The sequence below is a fragment of the Cetorhinus maximus genome, chromosome 14 (assembly GCF_964194155.1).
Source record: "Cetorhinus maximus chromosome 14, sCetMax3.hap1.1, whole genome shotgun sequence".
NCBI lineage: Eukaryota > Metazoa > Chordata > Chondrichthyes > Lamniformes > Cetorhinidae > Cetorhinus > Cetorhinus maximus.
This window is the reverse complement of record NC_135892.1, coordinates 57,783,379-57,810,306: the sequence shown is the minus strand read 5'-3', so window position 1 is coordinate 57,810,306 and position 26,928 is coordinate 57,783,379. Positions and strand designations below refer to the sequence as shown.

Genomic DNA, 26,928 nt, shown 5'->3' with positions numbered 1-26,928 from the left:
TAACATATCAGCATGGATATAAGATTGGTTAACTACAGGAAGCAGAGAGTAGGGATAAATGGGTATTTTTCAGATTAGCCAGTTGTAGCTAGTGGAGTGCCACAGGAGATCAGTGCTGGGGGCCTCGACTATTTACATTCTATATTAATGACTTGGATGAAGGGACCGAATATATGGTAGGTAAATTTGCTGATGACACAAGATAGATAGGAAAGTAAGTTGTCAAGAGCACAAAAAGTCTGCAAAGGAATATATAAGGTTAAGCAATTAGACAAAAAAACTGACAGATGGCGTATAATGTAGGAAAATGTGAACTTGCCTACTTTGGCAGGAAAATAGAAAAGCAGGTTATTATTTAAAATGGAGAGCGACTACAGAACTCTATAGTACGGAAGAAGCTGGATAGCTGGTACAGTGTCACAAAAAAGTTAGTAGACAGCTACTGCAAGTGATTAGGAAGGCAAATGGAACGTTGTCGTTATAGCAAGGGGAAATGGAGCATGAAAATTGTAAGTGTTGCTGCAGCTATACAGGACCTTAGTGAGGCCGCATCTGAAGTTGTGTACACTTTTGGTCTCCTTACTTAAGGGTATAACTGCATTAGCAGTTTAGAGAAGGTTAACTCAACCTCTTCATCCTAGGGATCAGTCATGAGGAAAGGTTGAGCTTATACCCACTGGAGTTTAGAAGAATGAGAACATACAAGATCCTGAGGGGATTTGACAGAGTAGATGCTAAGAGGATGTTTCCCCTTGTGGGGAGTCTAGAACTAGGGGACAGAGTTTAAAAATAAGGGGTCTCCCACTTAAAACAGAGATTAGATTTTTTTCCTTTCAGAGTCAATAGTCTGTGGAATTTATTTCACCAAAGAGAAGTGGAGGCTGGGTCATTGAACATATTCAAGACTAAGTTAGATAAATTTTTGATCAACAAGGGAGCCAAGGGTCATGGGGGGCAGACAGAAAGCAGAGTTGAAGCCACAATCAGATCAACCATGATCTTATCGAATGTTGGATCAGGCTTGAGGGGCAGAACAGCCTGCTTCTGCTCTTAATTCTTATGTTGTGGTGAGCAACTGTATCAAAAACTACAGAGGTCTACTGCCAACTGCAGAATAAGATTGGAGTGGTGGAATTTGAGATCAAACACTCATAAGAGATGATTGGTGATCTTGAGCAGAGGCATCTCGGTGAAATGGGTGCAGAAGCCACAAGCATTTGTGGCAAGCAGACAATTGAGTGGGTAACAAGGACTCTGAGGGAGGGAAGATTAAAACTGGGTAGCAGCTGAAGCATATGAATGGCTTTTGAGGAAGGGATGTTGAATTGCAGTTTTGAGCAGGAAAAATGGATGATGCCCACATGGGAGTTATTAATAAACATTTCAGCGTACCAGGGCCAGAAGTTTCGGGGCTAGGTGATGACTAAAATCAAGGGAACCGGAAGTGGGACTCCTTGGAAGAGGCTAGGGTGTATGATTTGGCAGAAGCTACAATCTGGTATGGGAGGTCAGGGTTACATTAATGGTGAATGAGGGATTGAGAAAGTGGTTGCCAGTTGCAAAGACTCAGTGCTTTTTGGGGGGCGGTGGGGGGGGGGGGGGGGGGGGGGGGGGAATAGTATTTTGGATCTCTAAACAGGATGCAAGACCTCACGCCATTACTTGTAATCTTATTAGTACAAGTTACCCTTCACTTGCAGTCTGATAAAGCAAACTCGAACAGAATAACACAGGAGGAGCAAAAACAAGGACAAAAAAAAAACACAAATGGTAAAAGTTGGACAGAGTAATGTAAATCAGTCATACAAAATATATAACCCTATTCTATCAAGGTTGTGTTCTAGACAGTGACCCATTTGGTAGTTTAAAAGCACAGAAGTTCCATTAGCATAACAGCCTAGCAGACTAAGCATCAAGACTCCACAATTTCCCCATTCACGGGCACTTGAATCTTAATCAAGAGCTCATTTTAAATTGTTAATACTCAGCCCCTCCACTTCCTTCATTTTGAAGAGACCAGCTAGTACAGTGAACAGCTATCTAGCTTACTCTGCAGTACCAATCTATAGTATGATTGAAAGTGCAAGTAGTGCAAAATGACAATGGCACAGCTTGCAAATCTGTATGGATAGTAAAATAAATTGGATGTCTTCTTGCACATTCTACCTTGATAACTAGGACATCTCTATCTGGCACATTGACATGTTAATACAAATTCTGAGTCACAAAATTAACTTGAAACTTTTATGCAGCAAATAAATCATCACTTCCAGTCATGATGACATTGCTTTAGAGCAATTCTCTTTTTATGGTTAACTTCTACATTCCTAAGTGAAATAGTTCACACAAAGTTCTCATGTGCTTTTCTGAAAATGGTAACTGTTCCTTTTAAACTATCAATTTATGCAGACAGCTTATACTTGGGAGGGTTTTGCCATCATTTTGTATATATTCAACTTGAGAATTAAGCATTTTGAATTTGTGTACATTAAAAGGTTTGCAACTGTAAAGATCTGACACCTATTAATATAACTGCATAAGGCTGGAAATTAGGCTTAAATTTCAAGTAATTGAAGCACTAAGGCTGCTAAAGTTGAACTTGTGTACTGCAGCACAAAGTTTTCTGCTAGAATGTCTCCATGAAAGCCATTTTAAATGGAGTTTAACATGACTAAGTAGAACAAGTCAATCAGATCAATTTGTTTAGTGATTTTTTTTTAAAAAGTTCAATGGCTATTTTCAATTTAAGTCAAATAGTGTAGTGTGCTCCAGCAAACCTAAAAGGACATCCTCAGGATCTGAGAACACTATATGGAGTTGGGTTAAGCAGTTCAAGAAGGCAGCTCACCACCGCCTTCAAGGGCAACTAGGGATGGGCAATAAATGCTGGTCCAGCCAGTGAAACCCACATCCCGTGAATAAAAAGAAGACTGCTATAAAGACCCATCTGCATGGTGTTTGTAAAAACCAATGGAACGGGTTTCACAGATTGACAGCCTTAACTAATCAATTTGATGCGAGGAAGTGGACTCAACACCACAAGATATGGTTAAGAGTAGGGTGAAAGGTAAATGGTCTTCATGCCAAAAGCTGCTCTTGGCGAGTGGGTAAGAACTCTGAGAACAGTGTAATAAGCCACCAACTTATCTTGAATCTGCGCTTAAGACTGGTGACTGGGATTCTTTTCAGTCATACACACACGCGGGCACACACACGCAAAGGGTGTCAAAAAAGACCAACATACCCAATGTAGAGATGGACAACAGTTTAGCTGGGTGCCAGTGGATGATCTGCCTAAAGGAGATCCAGGAAATCTTCTGGACAAGGGTTTTACCACCAACAATGCTTACATTTATATATATATATATATATATATATATATGAAAGTCAACTGTCCCACACAGTATAGAAATCAAATCTTTATGCCATTTTGACTTGAATTTGAACTGAAATTCACCTCCTTAACCCTCCCTAAAATCCACCTCTGATCAAGGTCTTATTCATTCCTCTCAATAGCTCAAGTCAGTCAGTGTCCATTTTGGCAAATTTTGCTTCAGTAAAAACCTCAGACATTTATCCAATGCAAATCATCATTTATGGAACCAATCAACTTGAATACTCATATCCCCAAAACTGCAAAAGCTATTATGTAATCCAACATGTCAAACTATTGTACATTTGTAATATTTTTATTAAATAAAATGCAAGATAAGAAAATTAACATTTAAAATGAGATAAATACTTACCTTCAGAGAATCCACCAGGTCTTCAACAAGGAACAGCCGTCTTAATTCAGTAATCACACGGTTGACATGGCCTAGCCCAATATCACTATACTTGTGCACTAGTTCATCAGACACAGCAAGATCTGTCTCCAAGCAGGCCCTAGAAAACAAATGGCACCACATAAAACTAAACAGGGCTTTGCTAACAATCTAACATATTGAAAATTGTCTGAACAACTACTTTTTAGCCCTTATTTTTAATACTAATTATGATATCCTCCACCAATGTAGCCTGGAATTGGAAACGAGCCTTGTTAAAACTGTTCTTAATTTTTGCCAATGGTCTAAAGTATAGTATATCATAGTGTGAATATTACTCAGATTAGAAGTATTGCAAAACTGACAAAAGCAAAATGCCTATAAAAGGATATGGGGAAAACAATGTCACCTTATACTGGCATAAAATATAAGCATTATGCAAAGTACTGGGTCACATGCATATTGTAGAGAAGCAACTTATGTTGAGAGTGCCTTCTCAATTTCTTCCCACCCTCTAACACTGTTCATATTATAGGTTAATGCCAATACATGCCAGGCTGAGTAGTACCAATCATTTAAATTATACTTACTTGAATGGGTGCCCGTCATCAGACTTCTGCACTGCTTGCAAAATACCCCTGTATATTCTGAAACTAATGGTAACTGAAAGCAGTGCCAGGGCAAGGTATGCAATTACACTGACAATGCTGAAAATTGTCATAGACAGCAGTAAGAACAGGCTCGCACCAAACACCAATCCAGTCTTCTTGATATCACGCCAGTAGATTAAGTCCACAACTGCCAGAATTAAAGGGAGAGAAGTAAGAATTAGCACAATGCATTAACTATTTTCATTACATAATCCAATGTAAAATGTCATGCCATTACTGATTCATTATTAGGTCAGCTACTAAACTCAAAACAGTTGTATTTGGGAAAAGACTTCAAATTAATTTGCAAATACCATTTTCAAATCGTGTTAAGTACACATCCTAAACAGCTGATGCATAGAATTTCCTCTTAATATTTCATAATTTACTGTTTAGGGACAAAATTATCTTTCGAGCTAGAACACAAAATTACAATTCCAAAACATCTACTTAACAGCACTGTGGGCAAGTAATAAAAATTTTAAAATTACAAGGCTGTTCAAGAAACAACAAAATCTGCTACTTAAGAAGCTTGCAGGTTTCGTTTTGGGAGGAGGGAAGAAGCGGGAAGAACGAAGGAAGGGAAAAAGATTGCATGGCACAATTAGACCTGTTTATTTCACAGTCATCAGAACTGCCCTCAGCCATTCACAGAATAGCCAGAAAATTCAGGATCCAGCTTGAAAGCCATGTTGAGACTATTATGAAGGGTGATAGCAACAGTAAATAAAACTACAAATATCCCCATTGTGATAAGGGTAACCGCCAGAATCTTCATGCATTCACTGCACAAATTTTAGTAAGCTCACGCAAACTGCGTTTACCAACTAAAATACATTTGTGAAACATATTAAAAACTCAGTGATGTCCAAAACTTAGTTATCTTGTTATTTATTTTGCCAATATGATAAGATCAACAGGTTTCAAATCTCACTTTTGGAACAATGTTTAATTACAGTTTTCTAAAATTTCAACAAGATTCCATTAGCACCTGTTGCAAAAGTGCTCATTTTCCATCAAGAGCAAATTAGCATAACAGTGATTGCAGCTTGATCGCAGATCAGCAAGTTCAACTCTAGTTCAGCCATTGCCAATATATACAGTAGCTTTCACTGTAGTATTACAATCACATGACATGCAGTGATTGAACTGATTTGTCAAACTAGAGGTAAATAGTTGGGCAGAAAATGAATTTGAGTTACTTAAAACTGGATATTTACAGCACATGATTGGCCAGCACACACCTCCAGATTTAACTAAAGGCAATATAACCATTAAAAATTAATATTGTTAATTTTAGGAAACTACGATTTTTGTTTAAATCCACACTATAGTACACACTTTCCCTTCCACTTCACTAAAAACAAAGTCAAAAGGATATTGAAGCCTTGCTTATGTTTGGTTTTTATAAAACCAAAGTATACACCATTCGAAAATGTGACGTCAGTTTCAATCACGTACACTGATGCACCGAGTCCACTGCTCCATCAATTCAAATGACCCCTCCTCTATCAAGCTGCTTATCCAAAAGCTTGTCTTATATGTGACTCAATTTCCCCCAGTTAAAAGATTGGCAAGACCAAAATCAACAATTTCTTCTGCACAAGATTCTGTACCCTTGCCATTTTCTCCATCCTCTTAACCAGCCACATTCGAGATCAAAATAAGACTGTTTACACTCTGTGTGTCCTTCTTGATCCATGTTCTCTCCATAACAAAGGTGTCCCACCTCTGAGGCGTCTTGGGATGATTTTTCTCTGTTATTTGTACAATATAAATGCAAGTTGTTGCGGTTGCTTGTATTCACTGCCAAAGTTACACTATGCAACAGCAGTGGTGGGGTTCACATTTAATCTCAGATGCCAGAGATTCCAGAATCAGGTATTCTATGGGTAAGTTGCTGAAGAGAAAGCAAGCTCAGGAAAAAGATTTACGATATTTCCTTTCCATGTGTAGAAATATTCTTACTAGGGTAATACTGATTTAATTCCAAAGGATGGCAAAACTTCTGATTAACTGACATTCATAAAGCACCAACAAGATCGGGTAGTCACGAACACTGTTTAAACCCAGTTTCACACTCCTGCAGGACATTTCATTTTGCCTGCTTTTAGTGTGTCATCAGGCCTGGATGACCCTTCAGGTTTGGACTACCACTTCACATGGAAACATGCTGGAGATGGCTTTCCAAAAGTGATACTATAAAAGTGCAGCAGTGACCCTCATAACTGTTTGATTTCATAGATATCAGTGTTTTTTTGTTCTGTTGGCTAGGTCAGCAATTTCTGCCTACTCCCAATTTCCCTCAAGATGGTAATGAGCCATCTTCTTGAACCACTGTTCATGTGGTTCACTACACCCACAGCAATGTTAGGAAGGGCGTTCCAGGATTTTGACCCAGCAACAATGAAGGAACAGCAGGCGATATAGCCCCAAGTCAGGATGGTATCTAACATGGAGGGAAACTTGCAGGTAGTGATGTTCCCAGGCATCTACTACCCTTGTTCTAATTTGGAAGGTCACGCATTAGGAAGATACTCTCGAAGGTGGTTTGGTGAGTTGCTGCAATGCACTTTGGAGGTGGTACACACTGCTGCCACCATGCGCCAGTGGGGGAAGGCATGAATGCTGAAGGCAGTGGATCTTGTGCCAATCAAGCGGGTTGCTTTGACTTGGCTGATGTTGAGCTTAAGAGTGTTGTTGAGATGCACTCATCCAGCCAAGTGGTGTGCATTTCATCACACTCCTGACTTGTGTCAGGAGATGGCGAACATCCACTGGGGAGGACATGAGTTACTCGCCACAGAATTTACGGCCTCTTATCTGCTTTTGTAGCCACAGTATTTAAATGGCTGGTTCTGTTAAGTTTCTAGTCAATGGTACCCTCCAGGATTCAACACCATGCATTCCAATGGCTTTTGGTTGTTCCCCACCCTGGCATTGAAATCACCAATAAAATATATCTTTGACTGGGATCGTACAGCTGCGCAAGTTGCATCTAAGTTGGAATTGAAGATTTTTCAATCTGTCCTCAGAGCACTGAAGAGGGTGGCAGACTGATTGTGTTTAAGATGGGATCAGTGAGCATCTATGACACTAAGAAGGGGTTCAGGGAGTCTCTTCACAACTCCATTTCTGATGGCAAACATGAATTCTGTGGTCTTCTCGTGATTTCCCTTTCTAGGAGAAAGTACAGCCACCTTCATGTTCTTTGACAAAGTAGCCCTTACTGAGGGTCAAATCAATATCTAGGCATGACTCAAATCAGTGGAGAGCGTTCTCCACAATTTCCATTGACATCAATTTTGCTGGGGCTCCTTGATGTCACACTTGGTCAAATGCTGCCTTGATGTCAATGTCTCACCTCACCTATGGAATCCAGCTCTTTTGTCCATGTTTGGACCAAGGCTGTAATGAGATCTAGAGCCATGGCCCTGGCAGAACCCAAACTGAGCATGCGTGTGCAGGGTATTGCTGAGTAAGTGCCACTTGATAGCACTGTCGACAACACTTTCCATTATTTTGCTGATAATTGAGAGTAGACTGATGGGGAGGTAATTGGACAGATTGGATTTGTCCTGCATTTTGTGGACAGGGCATGTCTGGGCAATTTTCCACATTGTCAGGTAGATGTCAGTCTTGTAGCTATACTGAAACAGTTTGGCTAAGGGCATGGCTAGTTCCAGAGCACAAGTCTTTAGCACCACAGTCAGGATGTTTAGGTGCCTCGGTGTTTGCTGTATCCAGTCCTTTCAATCATTTCTTTTCATCACGTACAATGAATTTAATTGTCCAAAGACTGGCATCTGTGTTGCTGGGACCTTAAGAGGTGGAAATGAATCATCCACTTGACACATCTGGCTGAAGATGGTTGTAACTTTGCCTTTTGCACTGATATGATGGGCTCCCGCATCACTGAGGGTTGGGTAATTTTAGAGCTTCCTGCTCCAGTTAGCTCTTTAATTGGCCTCCACCCAATCTGATCCATTAGTTATGGGATCACTTTATAGCAGCTGCTTCTGCTATCTAGCATGCATGTAGTCCTGTGTTGTAGCTTCACCAAGTTGGCATCGCATTTTTATGTATGTCTGGTGCTTCCCCTGACATGTGCTCTTACAGTCCTCGCTGAACCAGGGTTGGTCCCCTGCCTGGGTGATAACAGTAGAGTGAAGGATATGCTGGATCGTGAGGTTATAGGTTGTGGTGTAATGCAATTCTGTTGATGATCCACGGTGCCTAGTGGATACCCAGGTTTAAGCTGCTAGATCTGTTCTGAATCTATCCCATTTAGCTTGGTGGTGGTGCCGTACAACATGGAGGGGGTCTCCAGTGTGAAGACAGGACTACATCGCCACAAGGATGTATACCGGTCACTCCTACAAGTACCGTAATGGAATGCATCTGCGACAAGTAGATTGGTGAGGACAAGGTCAAGTAGGTTTTTCCTCCTCTTGGTTCTCTTGCTGCCTGCCACAGGCCCAGTCTGGCAGGTTTGTCCTTCATGACTCGGCCAGCTTACTTGGTAGTAGTGTTACTGAGCCACTCTTGGTGATAGGTATTGGTGCCCCATCAGAGTACATGCTATGCCCTTGCTACTCCCAGTGCTTCTTTGAAGTGGAGTTCAATGGGGGCGGGGGAGCAGAGGGGCACACTGATTCATCAGCTGAGGGAGGGTCATAGGTGCTAATCAGCAGGAAGTTTCCTTGCCCATGTTTGGCCTGATACTACTAAACTTCATGAAGTTTGGAGTCAATGTTGAGGACTCCCATAGCTGGTGATGGAAGTTGGGACTTTGGCTATAAGGTATGACTTGACAAGTATAACTGACTGTGTCAGGCTGTTGCTCGATTAGTCTGTGGAACAGCTTTCCCATTTTGGAATGTCTCCAAGTGTTAGCAAGGAAGTCTTAAGATCAACTGGGCATGGTGTGTTTTTGTTGTTTTCGTTGCCTAGGTTGATACTGGGTGCCTAACCAGTTTTATGCTTATTTGACGTTTCTGTAGCAGTTTGATTCAACTAAGTGGCTTGCTAGGTCATTTTAGAGGGCAGTTAAGAGTCAACCATATTGCTGAGAGTCTGGAGTCACATGTCAACCAGATCAGGTAAGGACAGCAGATTTCCTCCTCAAAGGACATTAGTGAACCAGATGGGTTTTCAGAACAATCCATTAGGTTCATGATTATAGAGACTAGCTTTTGATTCTCGATCCCAAGTCTCTTTTAAACAGAGCAATAGTTTGGGCCTTGAGGTTACTAGCCAGGTAATATTACACTATGCTACTGCCCCCTCGGTACACAGCTCACCTGTACCTCCAAGGGATTGTTCATATGAGAGTCTGTATAGAGAGAGTCAGCAATCTATTGGTTGTGCTACACCCACTGTTAAAGTTCATGTCAACACAAGCATACCTTTTCCAAGACACTGAAAAAATTATTTGGAACCATAATTAACTTTATTCCCCCCTGGCTTAGAAAGACACTATTGTAACACTCCATCGTTACAGGAGGTCAGTGTATTTAGTAAATTTAGCCTAGGGCCTTCCTGCTTTGTGCCTTACCATATGGTCTATTTGTCCTCTGATCCATTGGGGTTTTGCCAATGAAATTACCAAATTAACCTCCAATTACCAGCTTTTCTATTTTAAAAGATTTCTTAGCTCAAGCTTGATATTTTTTTCTCTTTTAAATGGATCATGCTTAATGCTCCAGTTCTTGTTCAAATTTACAGAGAAGTTTAGGTGTTGGTCTCAATTCATTCACCTATACTGTAACATGATTACATTTCTTCATGACTAGGTGACCAGGTTTTCAAAAGCTAAAACTGGGACACATTTAAAAGTCTTGGGAACGCAGGACTCCGTGTACACATGGTAGGTGGCCAATGGCAGGGGTCTGGGGGAGGGGAAGTTGAAGGTAGTTCATGTGCAACCCTAAAGCCACCAAATTATTGAAGACAGCTGTTACGAACCACAGACTTGCCGCCTTTCATTTTCTCATTTTCTTTAAAAAACTGAGCCAAGACTGTTTGTCACAAGATCCCAGAATCCTCTATTCCACTTTAACTTTACTAAGCAATGCATAATGGGAAGACCAATCGCCATCTAAAAGTCTAATTTATTTTCATGTGCACACTGGGTTCTTACAATTGACGTTTTTGGCCAGAAGCTGGATTTTAAACTAACAAACATACCTGAAGTGTGGGAAATTTTGTTTGCACCCAGAGACATAAACAGGAAAGCACACAACTTTTCAATGAGAAGTTTGGTTGAACTTGCCACGGTTCAACCGAACTTGCCTGCCATCTTCCTCAGCGCTGATTGGTGGTTTACCAATGGGCACTGTTTTGACTATCTCAAGTGCACCTTGTGGTTGGTGGACACTGCTGTCAAACGTCTGTCGTCACCCAGAGACTGACTCACTCCTGGCTCTGGATGCTGGTGAGAAGGATTTCTGCATACGCAGGAGTGTCCAGGCGCAGCCAATTAACTGTCGCAGGGTGGACAGTATTCCGATTCCCAGGGTGCAGTAAGAGAGGGCTTTTTGGGGTTTGCCAACAATATATGGAGGAGGTAAAGAGAAAGGGAGAGTAAGTGAAGAGGCACTGATGCTATGTGAAGGTGAAGTGCTGATGGAAATCTGTGGTTCAAGTAAAGGAAAAGCTGAAAACCAGGACATTTGAGCAATTTTGATGAAATTGTCAAGACACCAGGATGTTTAATGAAAATCCAGGACTGTCCCAGCACCCAATTCATAACATTATGCATCTCCAACTTTTACTGGATGGTATTTTACGATACTCACCTTGCTTTAAAATGGGTCAAATATTATATACAAGTAAAACTTTGTATTTAATAACCACATTTTGTAGATTAAGATTTGCAAATGTTAATTCAATTTTTTAGGTGACCTCCAAAGATATTTCAATCTTTTGAAATAGAGCTTTAGGACATCAGTTAAGCTATTTATCAATTTGTCTGTTTTGTTACCCATATACAAATAATAAATCTAAGTATTAAACCCACTAGTTTAATAATAGGTGTATTTTGGGCGTAAATACAGGAAATTGCATTCTTCAACTGATATATAATTTCATGAAGTTCAGGAGCAGAAAAAAATCTACAATACAGCTGCCAATGACTCATTTTCATCTAGTCACTTGCATTAATATCCCAAAAATAAAGTATATCTAATTTTTGATATGTACCACATACAATCAGCTCAAAGCAGTGCACACTGAGCAGACCAAATAAAATACTGCAGGCAATGTTTGGTATGCATCTACTGGCATCTGCTATGCCTAAAAATAGTATCAATAAGCTGCAACAAGCATGCTGATCTCATCCAATTACCAGCTCTTCTCTTTTAACCAATCTCTTATCTCAACCTTCATTGCTGTTTTTAACAAGAATGTTTAATGCTGCAGTTCCTCTGGATTGTAAAAAAAACTCATTACCTTTTACATAAACCTTCCAGTATGTACACTATCTGACCTCAATTGTCCTTCTGCCTAAAGTAGTGATCTGCAATTCAGACATCAATTTTCAAAACCAAAATAAAACTGAGATGACACATACTGCTGAGAATCAAACTAGGGAAAAAGATTTAAACTAAATCATCTGAAATTTAAGAATTACAAACCCATTTTGGCATCCATCTTGAAGCTGTTCACATGCACTGAGCTCCGGTACAGCTGATTACACCCTTTTACTTCCTGCTAGGTCACTTAGAGGTTAAATTACATACGTAGCTCTCTGCTGTGTCACTGCACAAATAGCAGCTCAGTTTGTATGCAGTATCTGACTGCGCAACCGAAATCTACGACAAGCCAATGACAGCTAAACTGTTACAAGCTACTAGAACCTAACAAAAAACTATCCCATCTATAAACCCAAATGCACTTAAATCCTTATTCATAAATAATGTCCACATTTTCCCCTATTAACACTGTTCTAACATTCTTCTATTTGTTAATTTTCAAAATGCAGTATTTATTTATTGCAGGCTCTCTCTCCCACCCCAATATCATGTAAATTCCATTTTTGACAGCTAGAACATTCTTTGAGGCTAAACAGGAGATTCTATCTTTAAAAGACACAATGCTGCCCATGGTTGCTACACCCCAGGTTTATTTTATTCATGCATTCTAGGAAAGAAGTCATCTTCGCTTTCAAGTCTAACTTGAATTCTGATAATTTCACATGGAGACCACACTGGTATACTGACGGCATACTAATTAGCCTAATTTGAAGATTTTTCTCATGAACGAGTCTTGCAATATGCTTCAGTAACTCACTGCGTAGGTTTGTTGAGAACTACAGCCACTTTTAAGGAATGTTGAAGCTTGCACACGTTAAGAAAAAAAATAACCAGATGAAAGACAATTACCTAACTACATTTCACAAATTTAAGAGTTGGCTGATTCACCCCAATGCAAGAGCACCCTCAATACAACACAGAGAAAAATTAATTGGTGGGGAGAAGCGGATGAAGGAGAGTCACCGGCAGCTGCATGCAACTTTAACTGAAAGAAGGTCTTAAACAGCAAATACCCTTGTTCTTCCAGTTGCTGCTCCAGCACTCCATTTCCTACCACAAAAGCAATTCAATACACAGCTGCTGTTATGAATTACAAATTCCAGTCTAAAGACAGAAATTCGAGACCCTTCAAATGCACAGGCACTGGTTAAAAATCTCAATGCAATAATCTCCAACGGTCTGAAGTCCAATATGGTCAGCTGCAAACACTAAGGATTGCAAAAAGGGATGAAGTCACCTGACAGCTTTAATACTAGGCATTGGTTGTAATGATGCAATGTCATCAAGGTAGTAAAGCTGTAAACATGTTGCTCAATTCAATCTTACACACCCAGGTTTTAACAATATGAAAATAATTTCTCATACACCAGAAAGGTTGAGATTTTATGAATTCCAAAGAGAAACAGCTTCATGATCGATCGAAACTGGGAAGTAAGGTTTTAATGAAGTTCATAGAAAATGTGTGCAAATATTGAAACTTCCAAAAATGACAGGTACAAACACCTTCAGCTTCAAAATTTACGTGAATTATATAGAATAAAAGAATCCACTGGGCATTCAGTCCAACTTTGTGATGTTTATACTCCACACAAGTTCTCTCCCATTCCATATTCCATCTACCCTATCTCAGCCTTTCGGCATATAGTTGTATTCCCTTTTCTGAGATTTCCTTTTAAAAGCATCCAAACTATTCGCCTCAACAATTGCAGGTGATAGGAAGTTCCACATTTTAACTACTCGAGTGAATAAATTCTACATTTCCCTATTAGATTTATTAGTAACTATTTATTGTATATAGCCTCCAGTTTTGGGTTCTCCCAAGTGGAAACAATATCTTTACATCTATCTTCTCAAGCTCATTCACATTTAAGACTTTTTATTTGGTCACCTCCAAGTTTTCTCCTTAAAAGAAAATGGTCTAACCTGCAAACTCTTTCCCATTAGTTGCAATCCCTCGATTCTGGTACCATCCTGGAAAATCTTTTTGCACTGTTAGTTTTATACAATAGAGACTATGGAGTGTGCATATGTTTGTATTTATTATTTCTTGCAGCCTGACCAGGATCCTTTATAAGTTTACTTTATAATGTCTACTGCATTCATTGCTCCCAATGTGGTTTTCTCTACATTGGAGAGACCAAACGCAGACTGGGTGACCGCTTTGCAGAACACCTTCGGTCTGTCCGCAAGCATTACCCAGACCTCCCTGTCGCTTGCCATTTTAACACTCCACCCTGCTCTCTTGCCCACATGTCTGTCCTTGGCTTGCTGCATTGTTCCAGTGAAGCTCAATGCAAACTGGAGGAACAGCACCTCATCTTCCGACTAGGCACTTTACAGCCTTCCAGACTGAATATTGAGTTCAACAACTTTAGATCTTGAACTCCCTCCTCCATCCCCACCCCCTTTCCGTTTCTTCCCCCTCCCTTTTGTTTTTTCCAATAATTTATATAGATTTTTCTTTTCCCACCTATTTCCATTATTTTTAAACGTATTCCACCCATCGTTTATTTCACCCCACCCCCACTAGAACTACCTTGCTTGTCCCGCTCTCCACTTTTAATTAGCACATTCTTTTAGATAATATCACCACCTTCAACATCTCTTTGTTCTTTTGTCTGTGACATCTTTTGGTTATCTCCTCCTATCACTGCTTGCTTGTCCCAACAACACCCCCCTACACACACCCCCCAACCAGCTTATATTTCACCCCTTTCCTATTTCTACTTAGTTCTGTTGAAGGGTCATGAGGACTCAAAACATCAACTTTGCTCTTCTCCGCCAATGCTGCCAGACCTGCTGAGTTTTTCCAGGTATTTGTTTTTGTTTTGGATTTCCAGCATCCGCAGTTTTTTGTTTTTAATCCTTTATAAATTTGTAAAGTTCACTACTTTTGAATTCTACACCCTAAAATTTCAGTGCTTTATAAGCATTTTTAAATGCTTTGGGCGACCTAAAATGCTGCTTTTAATTATTTGTTCACCTGTATTCCTAGGTGCCTTCGCTCACCGACCCCGGTTACTTAATTTTCTAAAATATAGGTGATGCATCTATTTTTCCTAAGTACATCACCTCATGTTTATTTTGTTGAAAGTTAATTTGTCACTTAACTGTCCAATCTAATGTCGTCCTATGCTGCAATTTTTTCTGTGTTAGTTTACCCTCCAGTTTGGTAACTTCTGCATTTTGGTAGTTACTTGTTCTCAAGTCAAAACCATTAATGTAACTTTACAAACACTACAGAACAATCAGATTGGCTACCCTTTACACCTCTCAGCTTTGTTTTTTTTTATTCAGATATTTATGCCATGGCTTCACGTGCCCTAATCTTTATCATGAGTCTATGTGGTATCTTAAGGGCCTTTTGAAATTCTAGGTGTGTGACATCTACTGCATTACCCTCATCCACCTTTTGTTACCTCTTCAAGAAATTCAAGGTTTTTTTTAAACACGGCTTAGCCTTTCAGAATCCATGCCATTTTTATTACATTTTCTATCTCTACATGTACTAATACGTTTTAGCATATATTTAGTATCTTCCTTATTACTTAAACATGAAATGCTTTACTGGAATTAACTTTTCAGGCTGAGATCAGAGTTTACAAATGAAGAATGCAAGAATGAAAAAAGACAAGGGAAATAAAACAAGAGAATTCCTGTTGTAGCAGTAGCAGCAGCACAGGTGTAACAGGCCACGTTTTGTTCTATGTTGCAACTTCTATTTTTAAAGCAGCACAGAAATAGTCCAAAAGGTCCATGAGAAGCCACTTATATTACCACAATACCAACACAATTTCAGCTGGAACTATGCACATGAAAATGATCCTTAATCTAACCCAACATTTTTTGGTAACCTGCTCTCCATCCTGCCCTCTAGCACTCAAGGGCAACTTGCATTATTCGAATGTCACCTTCAATGAATTTTGGACCCGTGAGTGCGAACACCTTACATGCTTCTCATTCAGATTGGTTGTTTAAATCAATCCCTGCTCATTCCCAGACTGTATCTCTTTTCAGAATGAGACAAATTTGGCCGTCTGTGAGCCAATCGATCATCGAGAATCATAGTTAGCACTCTACCATCTTCCACATAACATATCTTTATACTAACATCTCCTGTGATGTTATTCAGTGACTGGGAGGACATGTTATATAATAGTGGTGTTATATCATGATTGATAATGCATCAGGGTCACTGATTGACAAACATTACGGCCGATCCCCAGATGAAGTTCCCCCAAATTGTTATGCTCCCAGGTGAGGGGGGATGAACTGGCTCCTTTTCTTTATTCAATCCCCTCAGTTGGTCGCAACAAGGCTAATTTAAAAAGGATCCCTTCCCAAGTCCAAATGTGTGCATGTTTAAAAGGAGCCAATTTAACCAGGCTGTCTTGAGTCAAAGAAGCAGTGAGTTTGTTATTTACTAAATGCGAGAAAAAATAAAAACATAACACAGATACACAGATTAGAAATGAGAAAATTGAGTCCAAAAATAAAAGTTAAAATAGATACACGAATCAATCCTTTGGCTTGTCTGTGAGGAGTAGATGGGGAAACATTGTGGCCGTTAAGTTGGGGTGATTCCAGTAGTGCTGATTTTGGCAGTTGTGCAGTTGGTTGGGAGATTTTTGGTTCTGCAGGTTAGCTGAAACAAGTTGTCCTGTTTCCTTTTTGACTGTGGCTTTGCTGACTTGTGACTTGCTTCCAGTAACCAGAGAGAGAGAGAGAGAGAGGGGAAGAGGGAGAGTTTTTACCTGTAAGTGAGTGCGTACACACACACACACGCACGCACACACGCACACACGCACGCACGCACGCACGCACGCACGCACGCACGCACACACGCACACACGCACACACGCACACACGCACACACACACACACGCACACACGCACACACACACACACACACACACGCACGCACGCTGAGCTGGTAACCGATTTTCATTATCTCTGCAACCACAGGAGATTATAGGTCAGTTTTTGCATTGTAGCTTTTCCTTTGAGATGCCTCTGTCTGAAGCAGGGCTCGTCGGCCCTTTTACGTGCGACATTCCGTTCTCTCAGAACCAGTTGATCAAGTAATCCACATAGGAATTTTTTAACAAGTGGTTACTTTACAGTCACAGCCTGCTTTTGCTTGGACGTCCCTTTTTAAACAGCACGTCTTACTTAAAAGTTCAATATGTCCGTAAGTAATTTGGGGATAGGGTCCATGATCATGACACGAGATGTAGAGGGTATTTTAAAGTGAATGGTATTCGACAATTTATTGCAAAGTTTTACAGATAAACCTCAAGAATTTGATTTTTCCAATGTAAACAAACCATAAATAACAATTCAATACAACAGGAGTTACAACATAGAAACAGGTCATTCAGCCCAATCACTCAGTCAGTGCTACCCTCAACCCAAGCAAATAGTTCTAATCACATTTACACCTGGTTCCACACCTATTGCATCCACCTATCCAATCTATTCTCGAATATTGACAGTTGCTGCCTCAATCATCAAGCCTGGAAGTGAATTCCGCAGCCTCTCAATTGTGTATGAAGGTCTTCTAAAATCATGTTGCTCTTAAAGATCCAATTTGCCAGCATCATAGTGAATCTGAATCCTTTAGAAGCAATACTGTGTACACTACTTCAACTGAGGTAGTATTAGAAATTTATATAGGCTATATTTAAAGATAAAACTTATAATTCTATTTGCATTTTATTTAAAAAAACAGCCATATTAACCTAAGGTTAACATGGCTGTTCAAGGTTCTGCAAATGGGAAGCTCCTCTGCTCCTTCACAACACTAAGTCTCCTTTAATTGAGTATTATTGATATTTATGAGCAAATCTCTCATGCAGCAACTTTGTCAAAGGATTTCCACAAATCCAAACAGCAATGCCTCTAATCTTGTTGGTCTTACAATGCTTTAGGAATTGCATCCCTTTATCTCCATTTACTCACTTATTCCAATCGACATATGAATAATTAAAATATCCCAGGCTAATACTTTATTAAACCCACTAATTTCTCTCATCTGGCTGAAGATTTCCTCTTCCATGTCCTTCCCAGAATTTGGAAGCCAGTAAAACAAATGTCTCACACAGCCCCATTTTAAAAAAATCTTTGCCCTCCAGTTATATTACCTATAAACCTTCCTTGTCTACATGAACTCTCTCTGTAAGAAGAGTCATTGCTATTTGGATTTAGTGTCAGAGTTATAGAGGTCTACAGGACAGGAAAAGGCCCTTCGGCCCATCGAGTCTGCACCAGTCAAACAAATACCTAACTATTCTAATCCCATTTTCCAGCACTAGGCCCATGGTATCACAAATGCACATCCAGATACTTAAACGTTATGAGGGTTTCTGCCTCTACCACCCTTTCAGGCAGTGAGTTCCAGATTCCCACCACCCTCTGGGTGAACAAATTCTTCCTCGCATCCCCTCTAAACCTCCTGCCCTTTACCTTAAATCTATGGCCCCTGGTTATTGATCCCTCCTCCAAGGGGAAAAGGTCTACCCTACCTATGCCCCTCAATTTTATACACCTTAATCATGTCTTCCCCCCACCCCACCCCCTCAATCTCCTCTGCTCCAGGGAAAGTAACCCCAGTCTATCCAATCTCTCCTCATAACTAAAACTCTCCAGCCCAGGCAACATCCTGGTAAATCTCCTCTGCGCACTCTAGTGCAATCACATCCTTCCTAAAATGCAGATTCCAGAACTGCATGCAATACTCTAGCTGTGGCCTAACCAGCGTTTTATATAGTTCCAGCATAACCTCCCTGCTCTTATATTCTATGCCTCAGCTAATAAAGGCAAGTATCCTATATACCTTCTTAACCACCTTATCTACCTGTCCCGCTATCTTAAGGGACCGGTGGACTTGCACATTGATCCTCAGTATTTCCCAGGGTCCTACCATTCATCGTGCACACTTATCCGGATTAAATTCCATTTGCCACTGATCAGCCCATCTAAATCCTCCTGTAATCTAAGGCTATCCTCCTCACTATTTACCACCCCACCAATTTTCATGTCATCCGCGAACTTACTGATCAATCCTCCTACATTCAAGTCTAAATCATTTATATATACCACAAACAGCAAGGGACCCAACACTGATCCCTGTGGAACCCCACTGGACACAGGCATCCAGTCACAAAAACACCCCTCGACCAACACCCTCTGCTTCCTGCCACTCAGCCAATTCTGGATCCAATTTGCCAACTTGCCTTGAATCCCATGGGCTCTTACCTTCGTCATCAGTCTCTCATGCGGGACCTTATCAAAAGCCTTGAAGTCCAAGTAAACTGCATCAAATGCATTGCTCTCATCTACACACCTGATCACCTCTTCGATAAATTCAATCAAATTGGTCAGACATGACCTCCCCTTAACAAAACCATGCTGACTGCCCTTGATTAATCCCTGCCTCTCCAAGTGTAGGTTAATTCTGCCCCTCAGAATTGCTTCCAACAGGTTCCCCCATTGAGGTTAGACTGACTGGTCTCTAGTTCCCTGGTTTATCCCTTCCTCCCTTCTTGAATAATGGTACCACATTGGCTGTCCTCCAGTCCTCTGGCACATTACCTGTGGTCAGAGAGGTATTGAAAATTATTGCCAGCACCCCTGCTTTCTCCTCCTTTGCCTCACTCAACAGCCTGGGATACATTTCATCTGGGCCTGGAGATTTATCTACTTTTAAGCCTGCTAGACCGCTTAGAACCTCCTCCCTGCCTATGCTAATTTCTTTAATTATATCACAGCCCTTCTGTTTGATTTCCATACCCACGTCATCCCTCTCACTTGTGAACACCGATACAAAGTATTCATTTAGAACCCTACCTACATTTTCCGGCTCCACACACAGATTACCACTATGGTCCTTAATGGGCTCTACTCTTTCCCTAGTTATCCTCTTACTCTTAATGCACGTAAAATAACTTTAGATTTTCCTTTATTGTACCTGCCAATGTTTTTTCATGTCCCATTTTTGCTCTCCTAATTTCCTTATTAAGTTCCCCCCTACACATTCTATACTCCTCTAGGGCTTTCGATGTTGAAAGCCCTTGAAATCTGCCACAAGACTCCCTTTTTCTCTTTATCCAATCCTGTATAAACCTCGACATGCAGGGTTCCCTGGATTTGTTGGCCCCACCCTTTGTCTTTACTGGAATATGTTGGCCCTGTATTCTCCCTATTTCCTTCTTGAATGAGTCCCACTGCTCTGATGCAGGTTTAGCTAAAAGTAGCTGCTCCCAGTCCACTCTGGCCAAATCATATCTGATTCTTTTAAAATTGGCCTTTCCCCAATTTAGAACACCGATTTCTGGCCCATCCTTGTCCTTTTCCACAACTACCTTGAATCTAATGGAGTTATGATCACTATCTGCAAAATGCTCCCCCAACTGATACCTCTACCACTTGCCTGGCTTCATTCCCTAAAATTAAGTCCAGGGCCACCTCCTCTCTTGTAGACCTTCTACATGCTGGCTTAAAAAGCTCTCCTGGATGCATTTTAAGAATTCCGCTCCCTCTAAACCTATCATGCTATGACTAACCCAGTTAATGTTGGGGAATTCGAAATCCCCCACTATAACTACCTAATTGTTTTTACACTTCTTTGAAATTTACCTACATATCTGCTCTTCTATTTCTCTGACTGTTTGGGGGCCTATAGTACATTCCCAGCAATGTGATTGCTCCTTTTTTGTTTTTCAGTTCTACCCACATGGCTTCATTTGAGGAGCCTAAGATGTCATCCCTCCTTACTGCTGTAATTGATTCCTTGATCAATATTGTGATGCCCCTCCTCTTTTACCTTCTTCCCTGTCTCACCTGAAGACCCTATTATCCTGGAATATTGAGCTGCCAATCCTGCTCCCCTCTCAACCATGTCTCTGTGACAGCAATGACATTATACTTCTTGTAAAATCACTACTTCAGGTTTCCCCAGTCCATTTCTAATTATGCATTGTAATATGTGTATTTTAACTTCTTAAAAAAAACTTCCCTCATTCACGTTAGTCTTTTCCCTGTTCATTTCTATTTATCTGATATTATTCCTCTACTCCATATCCCTCTGGCTAACTGCATAATTATCTGCATCTATTTTTCTTTTGAGCAGTTCAGCAATTTATTTTACCCAGTGGCCAGATGCATCAAATACAGGACAATTGACCCCACAATTTACAGATGATGACACATGATCAGAAATCCTGACAGGAAGCAAGATTGTGGACAGCAATTGTGAGCCCGACACTTGACGAATGATCAAGACATTTTGCACATGCACACACTTGTCTACAAATTTCATTTAGTCACAATTCTGGGTAATATTTTCACATCAGTGAAATATTGCATTAGTATTGAAACTCAAGATTTATGGCGTTTTGCTATAAGAACAGTTTCCATTCAATTGATTTTCTTAATACCATCTTTAAATGTTTAAATTTACAGATAACCCCAAAACTCTGCACTTGAAATTGATGGTCTAGATTTTCATTGAATGTAACAGCAAGGCTAGTATCACTCAGCATTAAAACGGAGTAAGTCGAAGAACTTCCAGGAGCATGGCAACATAGAAGCTGTAGTCTGAATTATTAGCCTGCACTTCCATACGCTGTGCTATAATAGTAACTCGCCAATAGATTGGGCATTGAAATCAATGCAAAAGCATGAATTGCAGTACTTCAACACCCTACAGCAGAAAAGGTTAGGGCTGGTGTTATTAGATGTAAGTGAATTTTTAAACTGTGTGGTCAGTCAGGATCATTGCTTATCTGTCCATGAAAATTATAATTTTATAAGTACAAGTATGAGCTTCATTTCTTAATTTAAGAAATATAAATTAAATAATTTGTGTTACTGCCAGATCAAAGGACTCCCATACTGCTACAGAGTGGTAACCCATCAGCCAAAAGCTTTCATCTCTCCTGCTCCTTATGTAAATCCTGTTCCCCCTCTCCAGTATCAACACATACAAAAAGGACCACCCAGCTTCCTCCATAGCTCCATTTATACTTGTACTGAAAAGGCAAATTTTAGCAGTCATTGATCGAGTAGAATTGTAAGATTCTTCGAGGTTGCATTTTTAGGCAAAACAAGGGCTCCCCTCTCTTTTACTTGCCCTTATAGGCTTTACCTTATAGGACTGTAAAGACACTGCTTCAGTTTAATAAAAACCTAAAACGGATCCATTTAATGGATATGAAATCACCATATGCTGGGGGGAATTTAATCTCTTTTCCTCCAGCACTCCCATGCAGACCCAACTGTAAATTGGGGCAAGGGAAGTGACTAGGCAAAATAGAAATTGCATTTATTTAGCACCTTTCATGACCTCAGAACACCCTAAAGTGGTTTGCAGCCATAGCTCACTCACCCAGATGACTGTGTTTAATAACACTGACAGCGTGGGTTAAATTCCCATACCAGCTGTGGTAGTTCTGGTGCCTGCCTCCTCTCCTCATATTGATATGATGGCAAATGCCATAATTAGCAGCCCTTGGATAACAAGGATGCTACTTGAAGTGGGAGGAGTGCTTCTGAAGTGTAGGCATAGTTATAATGAAAGAAGATAAAAACAAAATACTACAAATGCTGGAAATTTGAAACAAACAGGAAATGCTGGAAAAACACAGCAGGCCTAACTGCATCTGTGAAGAGAAAGACGGTTAACGTTTCGAGTCCATATGACTCTTCAGAGCTCTGAATAGTCATACGGACTCAAAACGTTAACTGCCTTTCTCTCCACAGATGCTGTTAGACCTGAGATTTTTCAGCATTTTCTGTTTTTGTTGGATAAAAAAACACTGTGGGCAATTTGCACACAGCAAGCTCCCACAAACAGCAGTGATAATGATCAGATAATCTGTTATTGTGGTGTTGATTGAGGGATAAGCATTAGCCAAGACACCAGCAATAACTTCCCTTATCTTCCCCGAAAGCATCAGGGGATCCTTTACACAATATTAGAGAACAGACAGGGCCTCAGTTTAATGTCTCATCCGAAAGATAGTGCCGCCGACAGTGCTGCACTCCCCAGGTACTGGCATGGGGGGGAAGAGAGAGTGTCAGCCTAGATTTTTGTGCTCAAGCCTCTATAGAATGACACTTGAACACCCAACTTTTTTTAATTCATTCATGGGATGTGGGCATCGCTGGCTAGGCCAGCATTTATTGCCCATCCTTAATTGCCCTTGAGATGGTGGAGAGCTGCCTTCTTGAACCACTGCAGTCCATGTGGTGTAGGTACACCCACAGTGCTGTTAGGTAAGAAGTTCCAGGATTTTGATTCAGCAGTGAAGGGATGGCAATATATGGTGAGTGGCTTGGAAGGGAATTTCCAGGTGGTGGTGTTCCTATGTGTCTGCTGCCTAGATTGTGGCAGTCGTGGGATTGGAAGGTGCTGTCCAAGGAAGCTTGGTGAGTTCCTGCAGTGCATCTTGTAGATGGTACACACTGTTGCCACTGAGTATTGGTGATGGAGAGAGTGAATGTTTGTGGGTGGGATGTCAATCAAACTAGGTGCTTTGTCCTGGATGGTGTCAAGCTTCGAGTGCTGCTGGAGCTACACTGATACAGGCAAGTGGACAGTATTTTGTCACATTCTTGACCTGTGCCTTTGGGACAAGCTTTGGGGAGAGTCAGGTGGTCAGTTACTCACCACAGGATTCCTAGCTTCTGGCCTGCTCTTGTAGCCACAGTATTTATATGGCTAGTCGAGTTCAGTTTCTGGTCAATGGTAACCTCCAGGATGTTAATAGTGGGGGATTCAGCGATGGTAATGCCATTGAATGTCAAGAGGCGATGGTTAGATTCTCTCTTGTTGGAGATGGCACTTGTGTGGCATGAATGTTACTTGCCACTTGTCAGCCCAAGCCTGGATATTGTCCAGGTCTTGCTGCATTTGGACATGGACTGCTTCAGTATTGGAGGCACAAATGGTACTGAACATTGCACAATCACCAGTAAACATCCCCGCTTCTGACCTTATGATGGAAGGAAGGTCACTGATGAAGCAACTGAAGATAGTTGGGCCGAGGACACTACATTCGAGCTCCTGCAGTGATGTCCTGGAACTAAGACGATTCACCTTTAACAACCACCTTCCTTTGTGCCAAGTATGCCTCACTTTATCATCACCAAGCCAGTGAACCAACCTTGCTTCAATGATGAGTGTAAAAGAAAATGCCAGGCATACCTAAAAATAAGATGCTAACCTGGTGAAGCTACAGCACAGGACTACATGCATGCTAACCAGCAGGACAGGACTAAACAATCCCATAATCAAATCAGATCAAGGATGTGCAGTACTGCCACATCCAGTCGTGAATGGTAGTAGACAATTAAACAACTAATCACTTGGAGAAATGTGGATCAATTAAGGTAATCCAGGGCTATTTGTTTAAATAATTTGAGTTTTTGGATGGAGGAAACCAAGGGTTGATGAGGTGTACATGGACTCCTAAAAAAAAATGTTGATAAATTGCCATATAAGTTTGTCAGCAATGTTAAAGCTCATGGAATACAAGGGACAGTGGCAGCATGGCTGAGTAACAGGAAACAGAGTTGTGGTGAACCGCTGTTTTTCTGGACAGGAGGAAGCTATATAGTGGGGCCCCCAAGGAGTGATGTTAAGACCACTGTTTTTATTGATTTATATTAACGACCCAAACTTGGTGTGCAGGGCACAATTTCAACTTTTCAAATAGCACAAAGCTTGGAACTACTGTTAGCAGGACAGTGATAGACTTCAAGAGGACACAGATAAGGGATGCAGGATAAAGTGGGACCTAGGGGTATATTGCATAAATCATTGAAGGTGTCAGGAAAGGGTGAGAGAACAGTTAATAATGCACATTGGGATCCTGGGCTTTATAAAGGGGCAAGTACTAAAGCAGGAAAGTTGTGGTGAATATTTACAAAACACCCATTTGGCCTCAACTGAAGCACTGCGTCCAATTCTCGGCACTACACTTTCGGGAGAACGTGAAGGTTTTAGAGGGTGCAAAAAGGATTTATGAGAATGGTTTTAGGAATGATGGACTTGGAAAAGCTGGGCTGTTCTCCTTAGCAGAAGATACAGCTGAGAGATTTCATAGATTCAAAGTTAGATACAGGTTAATGAGAAACTCTTTCCATTAGCGGAGGAGTCAAGAACAAGAAGCCCATTTGAAGTGTGTGGCGGAAGAATCAAAGCCGACACAAGAAAATTCTTTATTTTTAAACAAAAGTTGTCAGGATCTGAAATGCACTGCTTGAGTGTGGTGGTGGCATGTTCAATTGTGGCTTTCAACAGAGAACTGAATAATTAACTGAAGAGAAAAGAAATTGCAAGGCTATGAAGAAAAGATGGAGACCAAGTGCAAGTTGCTCTTGCAGAGTGCTGGCAAGGGCACTGAGCCAACTGGCCGCCTTCTGTACCGTAGGCATTCTATGACTCTCTTTAAAGCAATAGGAAGAGGAGGCTCCATGAATATCCTCATTTACAATGTTAGTGGAGCCCAGCACTTCAGTGCAAAGGGCAAGGCTGAAGATGATTGCAGGTGCAGTCATCTTCAGCCACAGGTGTGAAGTGGGTGATCCATCTTGGCCTCATCTCCAGGTCCCCAGCATCACAAAAGTCAGCCTTCAGTCAATGCAATTCACTCTGTGATATCAAGAAACAGCTGAAGGCAATGGATACAGCGAAGGCTATGGGTCCTGGCAACACTGTAGCACTTAACTCGTACTTCAGAACTAGTCATGCTCCTAGCTAAGCTATTCCAGTGCAGCTATAACACTGGCATCTGCCCCACAATGGGGAAAGTTTTCCATCTTATGCCCTGTCCACAAATAGTAGTACAAATCCAATCTGGTCAGTTACTGTCCCAGTCTACATTCAATCAGTAAAGTGATGTCGTCAACAAACCTACTCACCAATGCTCATTTACGGTTCTACCTGGACTACTGCTCTAGACCTCTGCCTTCATCCAACCATGGATAGAAAACTGAAATCCAAGATGAGCTGACAGTGACTGTCCTTGACTATCAAGTCAGCATTTGACAAGAGTGTGGCATCGTGGAGCCTTGGTAAAACTGAAGTCAATGGGAATCGGAAAAATATCTCCACTAGCTGGAGTCATAGCCAACACAAAGGAAGATGGCTGTGGTTGATGGAGGTCAGTCATCTCAGGACATCATTGCATGAGTTCCTCAGGGCAGTGTTTGTAGCCCAACCATCTTCAGTTGCTTCAATCACCTTCCTCCATCATGAAGTCAGTGCACTCAGCAAGGATTACAGGGTATATCACTTTCAACTGCTCTTCAATCTAAAAAAACACCCTTTAACTCCAAGTCTTTGTTTCCAGTAAATGCTCTATCCATGCTGCTACTTTGCTGATAAGTTTATTTTTTTGTGTAACAAGCCTCTTGTGTGGCTGCACTTCAAAAGCCAACAAATCTTCTACATTCCTTTTGTTTATACAAATCAGCTGTTTCTGCCACGAATCATTACATTTGTCAAACAGGATTTGCTCTCAACAAACCTGTTCGAACTATCCTAGATTATCTACTCCTCACCCCCCTACCCACCCATCCCCACACTTTATTCATTAACTTGAAATAAATTTGAAGTTTTCCCACAGCTGGTATCAAACTAACTGGTCTACAGCTGAACCATTAAAATGTGAGGGAAATTAATGAGACAGTATAGAAATAGTTTGCAGCTATGAGATAAAAGAAACCCGATTTACAGTTTTGACAAACATGGATAAACTGCAAATCTCCAAACACCCAGCAAAGTCCAGAAGCCCATGCAATAAAATTGGTCATTCAACCATCAAATCTGGAGCCCTGAACATTATCAACTTCCAAAAGACATTCAAGGTACATAGGGATAAGCTACTGCTTATAGAATAAGCCATCAAAAATTTAGTAAATGCAGGTAAAAGCAAACAAAAGGAAAGCAGATTTTGTATAAGAGTCTTTTTA

At 40.8% G+C, this 26,928-nt stretch overlaps 1 protein-coding gene across 2 annotated transcripts in view; it reads right to left on the bottom strand.

Annotated features, from left to right (window-relative positions):
- Positions 1-26,928, bottom strand: part of LOC144689678 (uncharacterized) — a 94,871-nt gene that overhangs the window by 24,508 nt on the left and 43,435 nt on the right. For both annotated transcript variants that reach the window (XM_078556970.1, XM_078556971.1), the window contains 2 exons: positions 4,355-4,562; positions 3,747-3,885 (listed from right to left, as the gene is read on the bottom strand). In XM_078556970.1, the coding sequence (XP_078413096.1) occupies positions 3,747-3,885; positions 4,355-4,562 (347 nt within the window). The remainder of the gene's footprint in view (positions 1-3,746; positions 3,886-4,354; positions 4,563-26,928) is intronic.